The sequence below is a fragment of the Protopterus annectens genome, chromosome 7.part0 (assembly GCF_019279795.1).
Source record: "Protopterus annectens isolate FY-2018-M chromosome 7.part0, PAN1.0, whole genome shotgun sequence".
NCBI classification, from domain to species: Eukaryota; Metazoa; Chordata; order Ceratodontiformes; family Protopteridae; genus Protopterus; species Protopterus annectens.
The window spans coordinates 1,155,211,239-1,155,230,423 of NC_056739.1; the positions used below are offsets into that span (position 1 = coordinate 1,155,211,239).

Consider the following 19,185-nt stretch of genomic DNA (forward strand, 5'->3'; position numbering starts at 1 on the left):
TCTGTATGCCTTCCCCCTTTCTCTGTTACCACGAATCTTGCACAAAATCAGGCAGGACTTTCACAAAATGTTGCTAGTGACTCCATTTTGGCCCAGACAACAGTAATTCCCCCTTCTTTCCCACTTGGCCAGGGGCAGTCACCACACATTACCTCACAGGGTAGATCTTTTCAAACAAGACAAGGGGTCACTCTCAACTGATAAGGTTTTGATCCCTTTCAGGCACGTCTTTTCTGATGACTTGCTTTGTGGTCTGTAGGAGTCCAGGAGACCCAATAACAGGAAATCCTATATGTCCAAATAGAAGTGATTTTCTGTCTGATGCTTCTTTTGCCATCGGGATCCCCTGTCTGTGGAGGTTCCTCTGGTTCTCTCTTGGTTGTGTGATCTGCCCCAATCTAGGCTGGCACATTCTTCAGCTGAAGCTCACCTGTCAGCAATTTCTGGTTGTCTGCCCTTGACTCCTCCTCTGGCCTCTAGATTTGAGGTCAAGCAATTTATTAAAAGCATCCTTCATATCAGGCCTCTCAGGAAGTCTATTCTGCCTTCTTGGGACCTCTGTTTTGTCCTTGAGAAATTGACTGCTGTTCCTTTTGAGCCTGCTTGTTCAACTTCATTTATAACACTGTACTTGGAAGACTGTTCTCTTATGGCTCTCACTTTAGCCAAGAGGAAGTCTGAACTTCAGGCTGTCATGGCTGTTCCTCTTTTCTTAGTTTTCCACAGAGACTGGGTTCTCTTTGTAATAATCCTTCTTTTATGCCCATGGTGGTCAATGAGTTGTCCCTTAATCAGTCTATCCACCTCCCTTCCTTTTTTCCTCCCCTGTAGTCTGCCAGTGAGAATGTTCTTCACACCTTGGATTTGCAAAGACAGCTCAGATATTATTTGAATAAAACTGAAGTTATTTACATGTCTGAGCAGCTTTTTGCTTGTATTAATCCCAGGAGTTTAGGTATGGCAGTTTCTAAACAAATTGTCTTCTTCTGTATTTCTAAGTCCATTTCCTTTTGTTATTCTTTTCATGGCACGTGTCTTTCATCATCAGTAACGTCTCATTCTACTAGAGTAGTTGCCTCCACTGGTCCTTTTTTAAAGGGTGTGAATGACAATTCCATCTTTAAGGCTGCTACTTGGACCTCTGCTCATACTTTTCACTACGTATGACAAATTTGATGTTATTTTCTGGGCCAGGACAGACTTTGCCAGGACTATCCTGCATGGGTTTGTAGAGGGCTCTTCTGTACCTTCCTCCTCCCAGGCTTTCTCTTCAGCTGTTGTACTCTCCCTTAGGTAAAGAATGCTGCTACAGTGATATGAAAGGACATAGTACAGTTGTGTAAAATCTCACCATAGCAGTAGATGTTCTTCTCTTCACTGTTACAGTATTTTCTGCCTCCTTCCTACCCCCTCTAGTTTAGCTCTTGCCCTATAGTTTTCTTACTCACCTGGCTGAGGGGTCCTTTGTCATCTTCCTCCTTTTTTCTATTTCTGGATGCACATGTTCTCATTGTCCTTAAGGACATTCTGTTCCTTCTGGGGCTTTTTTTAGTTCTTAGTGTGTGCGTCCTTAAGTCATCTTAATGCCCTACACCTTGCATGGGGAGCATATGTGCGATGTACAATGTCTATAAGTACTATAGGCTTTGATATATTGGCCAGATGTTTAGCTGTCCTTGGCAGGAGATCCCTTCAGTAAATAATACTGCAGCAGTGAGAAGAAAGACATCTACTGTTATTGAAAGATTTTACACAACTGTACTTTCTATTTGGTGGTAAGATAATATGCTGTATACAGGCAATTGTGACGTGCAGACCACAAGCAGGGAATAATCAGGACAAATGCATTAGTGTACAAAAACTGCTTGTAATAACAAATTACTTACTGTTGTCATTTTGAAAGAAAGAGAACATTATCTGCTGGGTACATTACCTCATTTATGCTGATTTGGTTTGCTCCTCCTGATTGCATTAACCTACAGTATACCTTTTTGTTTCAGGGTATCAGGGGGAGAGCTGTTTGATTTTCTAGCAGAGAAGGAGTCACTTTGCGAAGAAGAAGCAACACGGTTTATTAAGCAGATATTGGATGGTGTCAGCTATCTGCACTCTAAGAAAATAGCCCACTTTGATCTAAAGGTAGGAGTTTGTTTTTTTTCCAGTGTGTTTAAAAAAAAAACAAAGTTATACCAGATCGAAGTAGTGTACTGAAAAGAAGCCTAAGTAGAAGTTCAAGGAGGATTTGGATAAAAAAAATCTTGCATTTGTTATACCTACTTAATACTTATTTCTGCAGAGCTCTTTGACCATTGATCATTACCATGAGCAAAACTGCATGAGTTCTAAACTGAGTTAAGAAGCTTAAGGGGCAGGTGGGTAAGACAAGTCAGATTGGCACTAAACTATTGAGTGGAGCATTTTTCCTGAATGAAAACCATTCTAGAAAGCTTAAACGGTTATTATGGTAGTAGGGAAGTGCTGCAGCTACAAAACAGGCAGCGTTATGATATGTAATTGTCCTCTGAAAAGGGTATTGTCATTCCATAGTGGTGATTATCTGATGATCAGAATGTAGTAAGTCAATAATTATGGTAGTCAAGTAATTCTGAGAAACATTAAAGAACCCCACATAACAGAGTAAGGAGTAAAATAGCTGACAGTGACAGCAGTATGATAGTGTGTACACAGTTTTCTGCATCCTGTGTTTTGTAATAGATGGTTCAGGATATTTAGTTTATTTAATTTTGTACTGGGCCTATTTTCATTGTTATAGGTGCCTTGCAATGTAGTCCTTACTTATAGCTAACTACATGTCAGTCATGTCAGTCATGGCCCAGTCCGCCATTAACAAAAGTACTAGCCTCCCGACCTCCACAACATCTAGGCACTTAAGCATTGGAGTTTGATGTGCATTGCAATTCAGTTGATGTTCCTGCCTGCGCATGGGCAGATATCTTAAGTCTTTTCTTCCAGTAGATCTTTGTTTAGCTTAGCCTATCATCTAGTTTAGTATTATTTAAATAGATAGTATTCTTCAGTGTAAATTTATGGGGGTGGTTCTTAGGTCACATGTTTTTAAATAGATGGCTGAAATTGCTGAGTTTTAGCATTTTGCATATGGATAAAAAATAAATATTGTCAGTAAGGAGGTCATACAGACATTTAGCATGTTTGCAGGTTTCAAGGAAATGGTCTGTCACAGAAGACTGATTCACTGAATCAGTAGATAAAAATGCTCACATGTGATTTTTGTTTCACTTTCTTTTGCTTCTTTATTCTTTACAGACTCATATAATTTACATCCGTAACTTTTGTTCCACATTCTTTCACTTCTTTATTTTTTACGTCATCATATACTTCTTAGATGTTTTCTGTTGTATTACTGCCTTGTTTTTTTTTTCATTCTTCTGTTTCTTTCACTTACATAGTTGACATTGCTTGTGGCCTAGCAAAATCAAGTATTATCTGTAGTGTTGTTTCACCACTCCTCTTGAGCTCTATGTCTCTATTAGTTGTCTCTTTATTTTATTTTTTTTAATTGATATCATAGCATTTATATTCATTGTAGAGTTTTTTCCTGGTATACAACATGTGTTGTTTTGTTGTCTTCTTGTACTCTTGAACTTAAGAAATTCCAAACTGTGCCATTCTTTTCCTTTCTTTTCTTTTTATTTGTTTTAATTTGGTTTTAAAACAATAAATAAATCACTTATAAAACAAAACTATTTACATAGGTCCACAGCTGTTCAATACATCAAAGTTATACATCAAAAACAATTAGTATCTTTCAAGCAAGTCCGTTTAATCCAAGATTTGTATGAGTGTGTAATATTAGAAGTTCTCATCTTTATAGTATGCAGTTCACTACTGCAAACCAGTGTTGCCATACTAATAAATTCAGCACTTCAGGGGGTAACGTTACTTTTCCAATTTTTAGTAATTACTTTTTTTTTTGCTATAGCAAGAATAGACCAAAGAAGAGGCACTTTGGGTTTTTGGAGTTATTCCCAGGATCTGAGCATTAAATAAAACTAAAGATTTAGAAATATTACATCTATCTAACTATAGACTTGAATAAAGTTATTAATTTCTTTCAAAAGGGGGAGATTAATTCACATTCATATACCATATGTGTCCAAGCAATTAGAATCACATCCCAGCATTTAATTCTATTTGATTTATGCATAATTGTAATTTTGTTAGGAGTGACAAAAGCTCTATTTAAAAATGTCCAAATTAAAATGTTCCTATATAATGAAGATGCAATTTTATCTATAGATTTTAATATTAATTTCTTGTATTGTTCAGAGAAGTCTTCACTATTAATTTTTGAGGAATAGTTCCAATAGGATTTGACTAAATATGTGAAATCTAACTTAAGAATTGTATAAATTTGTGACAAATATGATTTATTTTTCACTGCATTATTGGTATTTATTAATAATTCCAATAATATGGGGAACAATTTCTTATGTAGGTTAAATATCTTATTTACCTCTGTGTTCAAGAAATCTCAAAATATTTGTAAAATTCTCAGAATCTTTATTCTATTTTGACCTTAAATTTCCAACAGTATATATATCAGTACCATTTAAGAAATGATGCTAATAAATTAAATTAATTTTTGTTGCAATACTAGCATTTTGTTGAAGTTATAAGTTTCTAAGCAGTCATTTGTATATGTAGTTGGAAACATAGAAAATATTAAGTCATTAATAACGTGGTTAGAATATGTGAACTTTTGGAAAGTGGAAATGGTGTTATTTCAATAGGGAATTTGAGAAGACAGAGTAATACCATTTACACAAAAATCTTTTAATAACTGGATAAAACCATTAGATACTATTTGTTTATGACTGGTTGTCAAATATTTATTATTTACTAATCATATATCTTGATGTATTTGTTTCCATTTTGAATCATAAGATGAATTTGTCCACAGTGGTATAACTCTTACAGTTGCTGAAGTAGCACACAGTTGAATATCAGGGAATCCTTTTTCACCATTATCCCAACCTTTTCTATGCTAATCAAGGGAAACTCTTGGTTTATCAGGATGCCAAAAGATTTAAGTAGAATATTGTTTATATACTTCATCAATTTTTGTGGTGGATATAGTACTAAAGATTGTAAGACAAACAATATTTTAGGGAGAATTACCGTCTTAGTAAGGATTAGTCATTCTTCCATGAGAAAGAAGAATTTGTTCCAAACTGTGACTAAATTTAAAATTTTATCAACAACTGGTTGAAAGTTTGTATCATTTCTTTGTTATTAGACATAATGGTTATTCCAAGTTATTTCATTTGATTGCTATTCCAATTGAAGTTAGAATATTTTTATATGATTTTTAGATGTTTTCATTAAATAATAATGCACTTGTTTTATTATGATTAAATCTTAAGTTTGAGATTTCTTTAAACTGACTCAGAGCTAATTATATGTTCTAATGAATTGTCTATATTTCCTATTGTTAGTAAAATATCATGAGCAAAGAGTTGAATCTTTAGATCAAAATCTTCTTTTATTTTGATACCATTAATATTCTTATTGGATCTAATACTATAAGCAAAGGTTTCTATAGCTAATGCAGAAAGTAGAGGTGATAATGGATAGCCTTGTTTTGTGCCTTTTTGTAATTTAAAGGAAATAGAAAGAAAATAACCTATTTTAATAATAAGCACAAGAGTTATTATATAACTTAGAAAGTAATGCAACTAGCTCAGGTGAGAAATTATACACTTTATGTGTTTAAACAGGTGTGATCAATTAACTGAGTCAAAAGCCTTATCTAAATCAAGACTAATGTTAGAAAGTTCTTTTTTTATTTGCATAGTCTGTTAATGTATGTCTTCTTGTTATATTATCCTGTACTTGTCTGTTTAAAATAAACCCAGCTTTATTGCTGTTAATTAGTTTAGGCATAAGTAGATTCATTCTTTTCGCTAAAAAGGCATGAACATCTTTTTTTATTAAAGACCTTTACTGAATTCTTACTTGTAACATAGGCAACTTTACATTCATATAAAAGAACTCTATCTTATAGTCCACATTTAAATGTGGAATGGGTATGTATGATGAACACTTTGTAGGATCTTTATCTTCTTTTAAAACAGGTTATATAAGGAAATATTTCCATGATGGGGGACTTCAGCAGTTGTTTTTATTTCTCTGTAGACCTTATCTAATATTTTAACTGTATCATCTAGTAGTATTTTATATAGTTCTGATACAAGACCATCTAAGCCTGGTACCTTATTATTTTTTAACTTTTTATTTGATCTTTTATTTCTGTTAAAGTGAATGGTCTATCAATTTATTGTTTTTATTTGTTCACTTGTTAATGTATTACTTATATTTTCCCTTAGAACAGTTTGAACTATATGATCATTTAGTCATTTGTATTATTATTTATATTTTCATGAAATATTTTAAAGCCCTCAAGAATACCTTTAATATCTGTTCTACTTTCTTTTTTATTTATATGTGTTATAATTGTTTTGATATGATTTAGTTTATTCATTTTCTTTGATCTAAGAGCAAGTTTATGCAAACTTAATATGCTTGAAGTTTTCATTTTTCCAGGTTTATTGAAACTTTATAATTTAGAACTTCAACATATTTTGTATTTAAAGCATTTAAGTTCAGACTGACTGAAAATGTCATTTGTATTAAGATTTAACTTTAGTGTGTCTATTTTGGCCTGTAGTGCATTCAATTATTTGTCCCATTCTCTTGTTTTACTAATATATCACCTTGTAAGTCTTCCATTTAAGTAAGCCTTTAGTGAATCTCACAGGACACCGTCAGTTACTTTACTGTACATGTTTATTTCTAGGAAATTTTTATCCTTTTGTTTTAATAATGTATGCTGTTAATATCCTGTGATGTATTATATTGTCATTTTACAATAATATTAAAGATTATAGTATTATGGTCCGATAATGGACATGAAACTATTAAAACTTCTCTGATATGTGATAATAGATTGTTGGAGATAAAAACTTTATCAGTACTTGTTTGTGTTCCATAGCTATATGAATAATGGGTAAATTGAAGTGAGTTTGTTTTCCTTAGCTCATATATAGCCTTTAAGTTCATTAGATTTACAAAACTGATTAAGTGTTTATCTGAAGATGTGATTCTCAGCTTTCTGTCTGCAGTGGAATCTTTGTCTGATAAGATACAATTAAAATCACCAGCAATTATGACCTTATCTTTCATGTAAAAGGCTGTAGTGTCTAAGTAATTTTTTTACATCTTTAGCTCCAAACCCTAGAATCCAATAAGAGTTCACCAATGTCTATAATTTTCTGTTCCACTCAATTATAACATTGCTTAACATACCATTTTCATCAACATAAGTATATTTTACTTTAGGCATTACTGGTGAGTCCCATAAAATAAGGGTGCCTGTTCTTTAAACTTGAAAGTCAGAGCCTGCAAAAATTAAGTAATTCTTTAATGAAAGTTTATTTACATCTTTATTAAGTAAATGATTTTCCTGTAGAAATGCAATTTGAGCTTTATGTAATAGAAATTATTTGAACAGACTCCCCCTCTTTACTGATTACTTAGCCATGAATATTAATAGATATGCATTTAAAATCATACATTTATTTAAAGGAGAAAAAACATGGGTATAATGAAATTGATTTATGTGTAGAACTTATATACTTTATATATAACAATATGAAATCTTCAGCTATGGACAAACAAAAAATACTTAATAATATAACTCTAAAACATTCAATCATGGAATAATGTATTCCTAGTTTGTTGAAAAAGACGAACAAACTAACTCTCAAACACTCCATTACACTAAAAACACTTAGCTCATGATTATGATTTATATTAATGTGTCTCATTTTTTAGTATGCATCATCTTAAAAAAGCCCATCAGTGAGTTATTATAAATAAGAAAAGTTAAACAGGTGTTCAGAATCTTTATTATAAGTTGACCAAACTGAATATCTCTACAATCATCTTTCCCTGTACCTCACATTAGCTCCCTAGTCTACTATAGGGAGGATGTCAGTTGTTATATTCATATTTATTAATTTACAGGTCAGATAAGCTTATGTTTCTTTTGTTTTGTTTACTATGTGTAAAATTGTTCATAGAATCATAAGTTCATAAATTAGTACCAGGCTAACTGTCCTTGTGGGCCATTCTAAGCACAGCCAATTGCCCCATGTAAGAATCAAGCCCTTCACCTTGTGCCTATAAGGTGAGCACCTTAATCATTATACCAACCTCCCACCCTTCTAGATATATTTATATTCTTTAACTATACATATTTAGTTATTATAATCTCTGTTTCTGTTTGTATGCTATGTCTTGTACTGTTACTGTATTCCTAAGTTTTATAATTTAGCTATAATCCTAGTGTAGAGTGTCATATAGTAGAACATTTATATTTACCCTTATATAGTATGATAAAACTGTCTAATAGGTACTACTGAACACTCTATCAAATAAAAAAACTCTAACAAAGGAAGGAAAAAGAACTAAAAAAACACATTTCCGATTTGAGCAGTTTTGTTCTTTATTTATCAAACTTCATCAGACATTTTTCAGTACTCAAATATAAATGAGTGAAAATTCAAAAGTAAACAGCCTAAAATACAAGAGAGAAAGCTCTGCCCACAATGTGGATGTCATGAGCTATCTAATCCATTTAAGTAAGCATTTTAGTTATGGACAACATTGTTTATACCATAAAATGGAAGTTACTTTGAGTAACAACAAAAACTACAGCATTGTCCAGCCAATGAAATTGATCGGATTCTTTTGGAACTTTTTAATGACAACTTGCTTTCAAGTCATGATTTAGAGTTCATACAAGTAATTAATCTATGTCTGGGGAGAATGTTTGGGATTCCCCAGATACATAAAAATGTGTCTGACCCACCCCTTAGGCACATTGTTTCATGCAAGAAAATCAAGACTGAATTTATTGATTTTTCATTTAAAACCCATTGTTCAGTCTTCCTTGTTTTACTTAAAGGACTCTTGGGAATTTTTAAACCAGGTCTTTAATTTTGTCAGTAAAAACCACAACCATCCTAATCCTATTCTTTGCAGTTGTTTTTTACTTGTTATCCTTGACATTGTAGCCTTGTATCCTAGTATTCCATACAAAGAAGGTATTAGCTTGGTGGAAAGATACCTCACTGTACATGTTAAGAAGGAATCAGAGAAAATTAGAACCACATGTAACTATTACAGATTGTTTTAGACAACAACTTGTTTATTTTCAATGAGAAAATCTAACATCAGAAAAAAGGTATTGCCATGGCAGTTAAAATGGCTCCAGCATATGCAAACTTAGTACTTAGCGCTTGGGAAGTGGACACTCTTATTAACTTGGAAGCATTCAAGCAGGTCTGGTTTTATATGCATTTTATTGATGATATATTTTTTCTATGGTTAAATTCACACTCAGATCCTGATGTTTTCATTAATAGTATCAGGGATAGCATCTCTTTCCTTGATTTTACAGATTTTCTTCGTGTTCAGTCATTACATTTGGGTAATCCTGCTGGCAGGTTGCCCTCAGTCGGCCTGAATTCCAAAGTCTTGGGTCCTGCATCGGCTGCTGTCGCCCCTTCCTTGACATCAGGTTGTCAGGGGTATAAAAGAAGCAGATGATGCCATTTTCTTTAGTCTTTCTTGCCGCGCGGTGCCCGAAGCAGAAGCAGTTCACAAGTGCCGGTCAGCCGACTCCTGAGATTTTTGTGTTCGAGTTTCAGATCCGAAGTCTTCATTAAAAGCTAAGTACCCGTTGGAGAAACATTTTTCTTGTTCCAGACCAATGTCAGAAAAAGTTAATAATTGTATTTCTTGTGGGAAGCAAATACCTCATAAGGACTTTCATTCTTACTGTATTCCTTGCCTAGGCCCTGACCACGAAGTTTCAAGGTTTTGTGCTAGATTTAACCAATGGACTATTAAGCGTTGGTACAATTTTGCACTAAGCTATTTTGGGCGCAGATTTAATTATACAATGCCGTCGGATAGCCATCCAACTACCAGAGTTCACAAAAAGCGCAAAGAAAAAGAAAAAGATAGGCAACCGAGGTCCAAAACTGACAACGAAGCTTCTCCTAAGCCAGTCGCTGGTTCGCCGGTTCTCAGTGAGGCGCTTTGCAGCCCCTGACGCCCGCTACTTTAGAGTCGCAGGCCAGTACCGACTCCCACGTGGAGTCGGTCAGGCCGCTGGAAACTCAAGGTATTGGAGCCTTGGAGACTATTCCCTCAGATGGGTCTGGAGCCGCTGAGCAGGCATCGGCTTCTGAGGGTGTTTTCAGACCTAAACAATTATACATTAAACCGACTACAGTTTGAAAGGCAAAGACTAAAGCACCTTTAAAGACAAAGAAACAAGTTCACTAGCCACATGGACAGGCCTCCATGCCCAAAATGGCCGAAGACTTAATTACCTTGATCAGGGGTTCCCATCCCCCTCCTGGTAAGAGGCCTAGGCAAGAGACAGACTATGAATCTTCAGATCAGGTTTCCATTTCCTCAGATTCCTCTTCTGATCAGGAATATTCTCTTCCCCCCCTATGAAGATTCTGATGCTGAAGAGTCTATTCCTTCAGCTTCTCCTCCTGAGGACTATTCCTTTGGGGAAACCTTGCATACCATGAGGGAGCATTTCCACTGGGAGAGCCAAGATTTTTCAGAATCTAAGAAGAGGCTCAGGGACTTCCTTCTACTACCTCAACACAGGCCACTAACTATTCCACCTGTGTTAGACATTGTAGATGATGTGTTTTCAGAGTCTAGTCTGACCCCTGACTCCTTACCTCCAGCTCCTGTTAAGCCTGACAGATACTACAGGGTTCCTGACTCTCATAAATTCCTTTTCAAAAACCCTGCTGCAGACCCAGAAACTATTTCTCAGGGTTCCAAAGGGGTTAAGGCTTCCACTGCAAAAAACCTTACCCCCCTCTGACAGAGAGATTGTAGGGCACTGGATAGATGGGGAAAAAAGATTTACACATCTGCTACCTTGGCTATAAGGAGCTTAAACTTCCAGTTTCATATGCTCAAATATCAGCAATATGTCATGACACTGCTTAAACAGAAAATGTTGTTAAATTCTGAATGTGCAGAAAACAAAGAAATGCAGGATTTATTGCATGCAGCTGAACAAGTTGGAAAGCATACTTTGCAATGTGGTTTTGATTCTCTGGAGGCCTCCTGCAGGGCCTCTGTTACGGGTTCTGTAATTAGGAGTCATGCTTGGTTAAAGGAACAAAATCTGCCTGATCATATCAAAGCTAAGTTATTAGATGCACCATTACAGCATGGTACCTTGTTTGGTGTTAAGGCAGAAGAGGTGTTAAAGAAAATGGAGGACAAAGTTAAATGTATGCAAACGGTCAAAGATGTTTTACAAGTACAGCCACCTAGGTTTAGCAGACACTGGCCAACAAAGAATTGGTCCTTTCCAGTGTCAGACAGACCTCAAAGGGGCAGATCCAGATGCCCTAGAGGCAGATCCCAGCCGCAATGTTCGTACAGGTCTAAGCAATGGGATGCTTCTATCTCCAAAAGTGGAGAAGACAAATCACAACCATACAGGAAACAGTCCCAATGACTTCCCCCTGCCTGCACCAAGCACTTATCTACTGGTAGCTCCCTTAGGGGGAAAAATAGCACTTTTTTCACAAAATTGGCACATTATAACCCAGGACAAATGGGTTCTAGACATAGTGTCACAAGGCTACAAGTTTCACTTCCATACCCTGCCAAGGGCAAATGGTTGGCCAGACCTGCCAAAACATCAATGGGCAGAGACTCAAAAACAAATTTCATCCCTCATGGACATGGGGGCTATTCAACAAGTGCCACAGCAAGAGCAGGGACAAGGATTTTACTCAAGACTGTTCTTGGTACCCAGAACGGACAAAACATGGAGACCAATGCTGGACTTATCTATTCTAAACACATTCCTGGATATACCAAAATTCAAGATGTTGACCTTGCAGCAGCTTCTGCCCATGCTGGGCAGAAAGGCTTGGCTCGTCACTTTAGACCTAAAAGAGGCATACCTGCATGTCCCAATCAGGCAATCATGCAGAAGATACCTCAGATTCAAGGCTGGTTCAAAGCATTACCAATTCTCTGCACTGCCCTTTGGCTTATCTACTGTGCCCAGGGTCTTCAAAAAGTGCCTGGCACCAGCAATTGCTTTCTGCAGACAAAGAGGAATACAAATATATCCTTACTTGGACGACTGCCTCATTCAAGCAGAGAACAAGGACATTCTACTACAGTATCTGGCATTTGTGAAAAGATTTTTAACATGCCTAGGGTACACAGTCAACGAAAAGAAATCAAAACTAGTACCCTCTCAAGAGATAATATTCCTGGGTGCAAGCTTAAATACAACTGCCCAGATGGCTTATCTCACGCCAGACAAACAAAGGCAGCTGACTACCTATTTCAAGGAAATGGCAACAAAGGCCCAGTTATCTGCAAGAAAAATTCTGCAGGCTTTGGGCTTCATGGCATCCTGCATCCTACTAATTCCATATGCAAGACTGCAATGGTACCTAAAAAGTGTCTGGACACAACATTGCCACAGCCTGGAAACAATGATTACTCTCATTCCCTGCCTGCAACAGGAGTTTCGATGGTGGGCAAAGGTTTGTCATCAAAACAAGGGACAGCCATTCTCACTACCCCCAGTCTGGCAGAACCTAACAATGGATGCATCAGATTATGCCTGGGGGGCCCACATGGCAGGAAAAGGCATTCAGGGCACCTGGTCCACAAATCAAATGCATCTACATATCAATCAAAAACAGATGCTAGCTGTTCAAAATGCCCTGACAGCCTTCAAGGACCTTATTCATCCGGGACAACTACTGATAAAGACAGACAATACCACGGTCATGTGGTACATAAACAAGCAGGGGGGCATGCATTCTTACCCCCTTTGTAGAATAGCCATGGATTTATGGGACATAGCATTGACTTACCAAATTCATCTGCAGGCACAATTCCTGCCAGGAAAAGACAATACTCTGGCAGACGAAATAAGCAGAAACCTCATGGATCCCCATGAGTGGCACCTGGATCCACAAATCTTCAGCATGATAACAAAGAAATGGGGATGCCCGGACATAGATCTATTTGCCTCCCCTCACAACTATCAACTAAAAAGATTCTGCACAAGGACTTATCACAGACAAGCATGGAAAGTGGACGCCTTATCTTTCAACTGGAAAAACCTATCAGTATATGCCTTTCCTCCACTGCCTCTCCTCCCCAAGGTACTCCTAAAGGTGAGAAAGGAGAAACCAAAAATTATTCTGATTGCCCCAGACTGGCCCCACCAGTACTGGTATCCGATCTTAAGGAACTTGTCTCAATGCCCAGCCTGGACCTTACCTCAAATACCTCATCTACTGTCCCAACAAAATAATCAGATTCTGCACAGCCAACTCAAGACTCTAAACCTGGCAGCATGGCGGATAATGTAGCCATACAAAGCACACCTCTCAGTAAAGCTGTGATGGATGTCATTTTGGAAGCCAGAAGGCCTAGTACTAGAAAATCCTATGCTGCAAAATGGAAGAGATTTTGTTCTTGGAACCAAGCTCAAGGAACTGACACAGCTGTACCAAATTTTCCTCAGATTTTGCAATACTTAACTGAGATGCTGGACAAAGGCCTATCTTTTTCATCAATTAAAATTCATGCCTCTGCTATTTCAGCTCATTATAATACAGAACAACCACTCTTTTCTCATCCTTTATTAAGGCAGTCCTCAGAGGAGCCAAAAATTTAAGGCCTCCAAGGAGATCGCCAATGCCTGCATGGGACCTCAATTATGTCTTGGAAAAACTCACCCTACCTCCTTTTGAGCCAGCTGCTACTGCGGACATAAAGTTTTTATCTTGAAAAACAGCTCTGCTCCTAGCAATAACTTCTGCAAGACGAGTGTCAGAGCTACAGACTCTCATGGCTGTGGAACCTTTTATCATTTTTTATCCAGACAGGGTCTCTCTGAGGACAAACCCTACATTTATGATTAAGGTGGTGTCCAGTGTAGCCCTTAACCAAACTATTCATTTGCCAACTTTTTATCCAAATCCACAGAACAAGGGGGAGAAAATTCTGCATTCTTTGGATGTACACAGACAACTTAGATTCTATTTGGACAAAACTAAAGTTTTCAGAAAGACAGAACAATTACTAGTGGCATATGCAGCAGGATCACAAGGAAAGGCTATCTCCAAGCAGACTGTTTCAAAGTGGATAGGTCACTGTATTTGTTTCTGCTACTCTCAGCACTAAGGGCATTAGGCCACATTCAACCAAAGCTGTAGCCACTTCTGCGGCCTTTCTCAGGGGAGTACCAACCAAAGACATTTTAGAGGCTGCTACTTGGAGTTCAGTGCACACCTTCACAAAGCATTACAAACTGCCACTTTACTCTAAATCCAGAGCAGGCTTTGCCACTGCAGTTTTGCAGGGCCTCATAGCCGCTCTTACTGTTGTTTAGCTCCAGCCCCCCAACCATAGCTTTGGGACTCCACCCAAATGTAATGACTGCAACAGTGAAACATGAAGAACATAGTACAGTTGTGTACACTTACAATAAATGTAGATGTTCGAGTGTATTCACTGTTGCAGTCCAGGTTACCCACTTGCCATCTTCTACAAACTATGTGGTGTATTTGCTTGTAGATGAAGGTAAAGTTTATACTGATGCATGTATATATAAATATTTATATATATATATATATATATATATATATATATATATATATATATATATATATTTGTTTTTTTTTTTTTTGCTACCTTTTTGGGGGCACCTGACATCTGGGGCAAGAAAAACTAAAGAAAATGGCATCGGCTGCTTCTTTTATACCCCTGATGACCTGACGTCAGGGAAGGGGCAACAGCAGCCAATGCAGGACCCAAGACTTTGGAATTCAGGCCGACTGAGGGCAACCTGCCAACAGGATTACCCAAATGTAATGACTGCAACAGTGAATACACTCGAACATCAACATTTATGGTAAGTGCACACAACTGTACTTTTCAGGCATTGGTCAAGTAGAAGATTTATCGTGAAGACACCTTCAGAAACAATCACCTGGATTTCAACAGTCAACATCCCAACTTTATGAAAAAGAATATTGTAAAAGGCCAATGTGCACACATCAGCAGACTTGTCAGTGAAGACAGCATGTTTTTTACCGAATGTGAAATTCTCAAAGGGCTTTTTTAGAAAGAAACTACCCTGCAGATTTCATTTACTCTTGCTTTAACAAGTTTCCAGTTGCAGGCATTCTTGCCACCAACTTATTTTAAAGTATGGGTTTATCAACATCCGTAAAAATCAGGCAATGACAGTTCTCATTTTCTACTACGAATCTCGTTGGATTCCAACAACATTTGACAATGTATCACCACAAACTGGAGCATTATTAATGTTAAACAAGAACTTTGCAGAGATTTGGGTCCCACCCCCACATTTTGTTTTAAAAAAACAATGTTTTTAAATCTTTGAATCTGAGAAAAATGGTACAATTTGTCGATTCTTAATAATGCAAGCATGTTCTCATGTGGTTACTGTATTTGCTGTCAATACATTTTAGTGGGAGATCAACTCTCTCTGTCAGCATGAAGTTTTACTCTAAAATTCAAGGAAGTATTCAGTTGTGCTTCCACTTGTATTGTTTACATTGCAATTTGCTCATACTGTGGATCGTTCTACATTGGTAAGACTGTAAGCTTAGTGACAGAATATAGGAACATGGCAGAGCTATTAGAATCTCTGACTTTAAAAATGCTTTTGCCAAGCATAGCTCTGTTTGTTCCCTGTTTTCATGTTTTAATTTTTTTGTTTGATGACAGTACTAACTTGCTTTGAGATTAAGGAACTACACTGGCAAGGCAGGCTGCATGCTGACACACCCCTGGACTGAATGATAATTTAAACATAAAATGTTTACTCAAATGGATTAGATAGCTCATGACATCCACATTGTGGGTCAAGCTTTCTCTCTTGTATTTTAGGCTGTTTACTTTTGAATTTTCACTCACTCATGTTTGAATACTGAAAGATTTCTGATGAAGTTTGATAAATAAACAACTCGCTCAAATTGGAAATGTGTTTTTCTAGTTCTTTTTCCTTCCTTTGTTAGAGTTTTTTTATTTTATATATTATTTACCCTTATATATTTGATACTCTAATCTAGTACTACTGTTAGAATTGGTTCTATTTTTTCCTTAAATACTGTGTTTAATAGTGTCTGAACAAACATCTGAAAACTCATCCCTTTCAAAATTCAAACTCTCCATAATAAATTGTTCTGAGATATTAAGTTTTGTTATCATTAAAAGGAGACAGTAGCAGAGAGAAACAATCCATTTTTTTAATCAGAAGTGTCATTCTATAGGCTAATGTATAAACTATGCTTTTGGTATACTGCAAGCATTCAGAACTATTTAATAACTGAGTTTGGTTTAGAATGCAATTCACTGTATTTTGCTTATTATCTAACTTGTATTCATTGACATCTTATCATATGATTCAAAATATGATTATTTACTTTTAGACAGCTCTTAGAATTTTAGAACTCCCGCAGCATCACAGAAGTTCTCATGATTCTGATAAGGTTTCTTCAAGCTGGTTCTTATGACAAGGGCTTGCAAATAAACAGTCCACCACCCACACCTCACACAAAAACATTCACAAGTGAATCCAAGCTACCTCTACTTTAGTCATCAGTCCCTCAAACCCTTCCAAACCACTAAAAAGCCAAATAAAACATTTCAAAGTATGTTAATCACTAAAAAGCTATTTATTTAAATAAATAACATTTAATAAGCAGTAATGCACAACAGGGTGTGTGTTAATGTGCGATTAACACCCACCCAGGGGTGTTATGAGGCCCGATGCCACAGGCGGAAGGTCTCTGCATCCCTGGAAGGGCATTAATTATACATTAACACACACTCTGGAGGGCATTATTGAGTGTAGAGAACAGGCTCGTTGTAAAAGATTTGAGTTTTACTTACTTATTTTTTTAAGTAGTATATTATTTTTTTTGTATATTTTAGATGTAAAATAGTTCCTCCACCTAATGTTTCAATCTTTCTGTAGTGTATGTTAATGGTGTTAGAGGAAGCATTTTACATCAAAAATATATATATAAAATAATATAGTACTTAAAAAAGAAAAAGTAAGTAAAACAGAATTTACAGACAGCCCATTCTCTCGCTCTCTCTCTCTCTCTCACATACACAAGATCGCTCTCAATCTCTTTCTCACACACACACACACACACACACACACACACACACACACACACACACACACACACACACACAGTCTTTTTTGCTTTCATACATGCACTCACTCACATAACATTGCTCTCACTCTCAACATCGCTCTCACTCTCTCAGTGTCTCTCACATACACACAGTCACTATTGCTTTGATACAGGCATTCATTCACACATGATCGCACTCAGTCTCTCTCGATTGCTCTCTCTCACATACAGTCACTCTTACTTTCATGCACATATTCACTCACACAAGCAGACAGCAACATGAACACACATATACAAAATCATCTCTCTCTCTTATTTTCATACACGCATATACTCTCTCTCTCTTATACGCACATATACGCTTTTTATTTTACACTCACTAAATAGCAAAAGCACCACTTAGCAAACATAAAATAATGGCTGCCATTCTGTTTTTCTGAGTCTGAGCTCCACGGCAGCTTGATAAGCTGCTGTGAAGCAGTGGACTCATTTTTCAACGGGCATTACTTGTACATTAATAAAGTTCACTCTCCAGTCAGGGTACTGATGTACAGTAAGCCCATTCTCTAATGATTCACTAAGCACTATCTGTATGAGATGTTTAATGTAAAGCAGACTGTCATTTTTTAAAGGAGACATAGTATATAAACTTGCATTAAAAGTATAACAGTTATTTGTGATCCAGGTTTAACTTGTAAAAGTATGAATGCTACTCTAATTATTTTATAACTTTCCAATAATAATAACTTTTATATATGTAATAAACTATTTTTTATTCTTAGTTTGTAGGTTGGTTTAACTTTCCTGAGTGCTATTGCATGTCAAGTGTACTATTAGTATCAAGCATTCAGGACTATTTAGTAACTGAGTTTGGTTTAGAATGCAGTTCACTCTCTTTTGCTTATTATCTAACTTGTATTCTGTCAAAGGAAAAAACTTCAAAGACCTATTCACGTTAGGTTCAAGCAAGGTACCCTTTATTACTTGCAGCAAGGAGACAAAGCATGTAGGCACAAGGTTTGTCTGAATTATTGGTGATTAGTATGTTATTCTTATACAGTTCTCTTCCTGTCACAAAGAAAATGTTACAATTCTATTGCTGATGTAGTTAGACACAGCTTTCTGTATGTTCTACAGAAAATGTTGCTAAACTTATTGCTGACGAAGTTAAATTATCTGCTGTTCTGCAAAACATTTTGAGAAAAACAACCTGGCCTTGGGATTATTTTAGCCCATTTCAACTTTTCAATTCTTCAATTGTACAGTTCTAATACATGTCACATTTTGTCTAGATTCAAGGTACATTTCTAGATTTGGTACAAGTAATGCTGACTACTGTTTAAACTTTCAAGCATCTATTGTTTTCTTTATCAATAGCTTCTAGCAGCTGCATGTTTTCTCATGGCATAAGCAGAAATTAAGATCTCTTTGTTAAGTTTCATGACACTAGCAGAAATTAAATGTCTCTTGTTATTTTCATGACATTAGCAGAAATGAAATGCTTCTTATTATTTTCATGACATTAGCATAAATGAAATGCTTCTTGTTAAGTTTCTAATAGCTGTGCAGATTCATGCAGTGTGAACAGAATAAATGTATTAACCCTTTTAAACCTTGAATGCACTAAGCATGCATATTACTGTTACACATTTTTCTAACATTTCCCCCATTTTAATACTTTTATTCTACTTTCAAGATAAGCATAAACAGTCTTTTTTCTTCCCCTAACCTCTTCCTACTCAGGATTTTCAGTTAAGAGAGCCATTCAGTTTAAACTTATGAAAGCATGTTCAGTTTTTCAGCAATTCTTCAAGTTCAGAACCTTGGTATAAGGTTTCTGAAACTGACATGTCTATAAAGACTCTAATCAGTC

The 19,185-nt window shown here is 36.2% G+C and overlaps 1 protein-coding gene across 2 annotated transcripts in view; it reads left to right on the forward strand.

Moving 5' to 3' along the window:
* DAPK2 (death associated protein kinase 2) overlaps positions 1-19,185 on the forward strand; it is a 1,192,346-nt gene that overhangs the window by 934,820 nt on the left and 238,341 nt on the right. For both annotated transcript variants that reach the window (XM_044077737.1, XM_044077738.1), the window contains exon 4: positions 2,001-2,139. In XM_044077737.1, the coding sequence (XP_043933672.1) occupies positions 2,001-2,139 (139 nt within the window). The remainder of the gene's footprint in view (positions 1-2,000; positions 2,140-19,185) is intronic.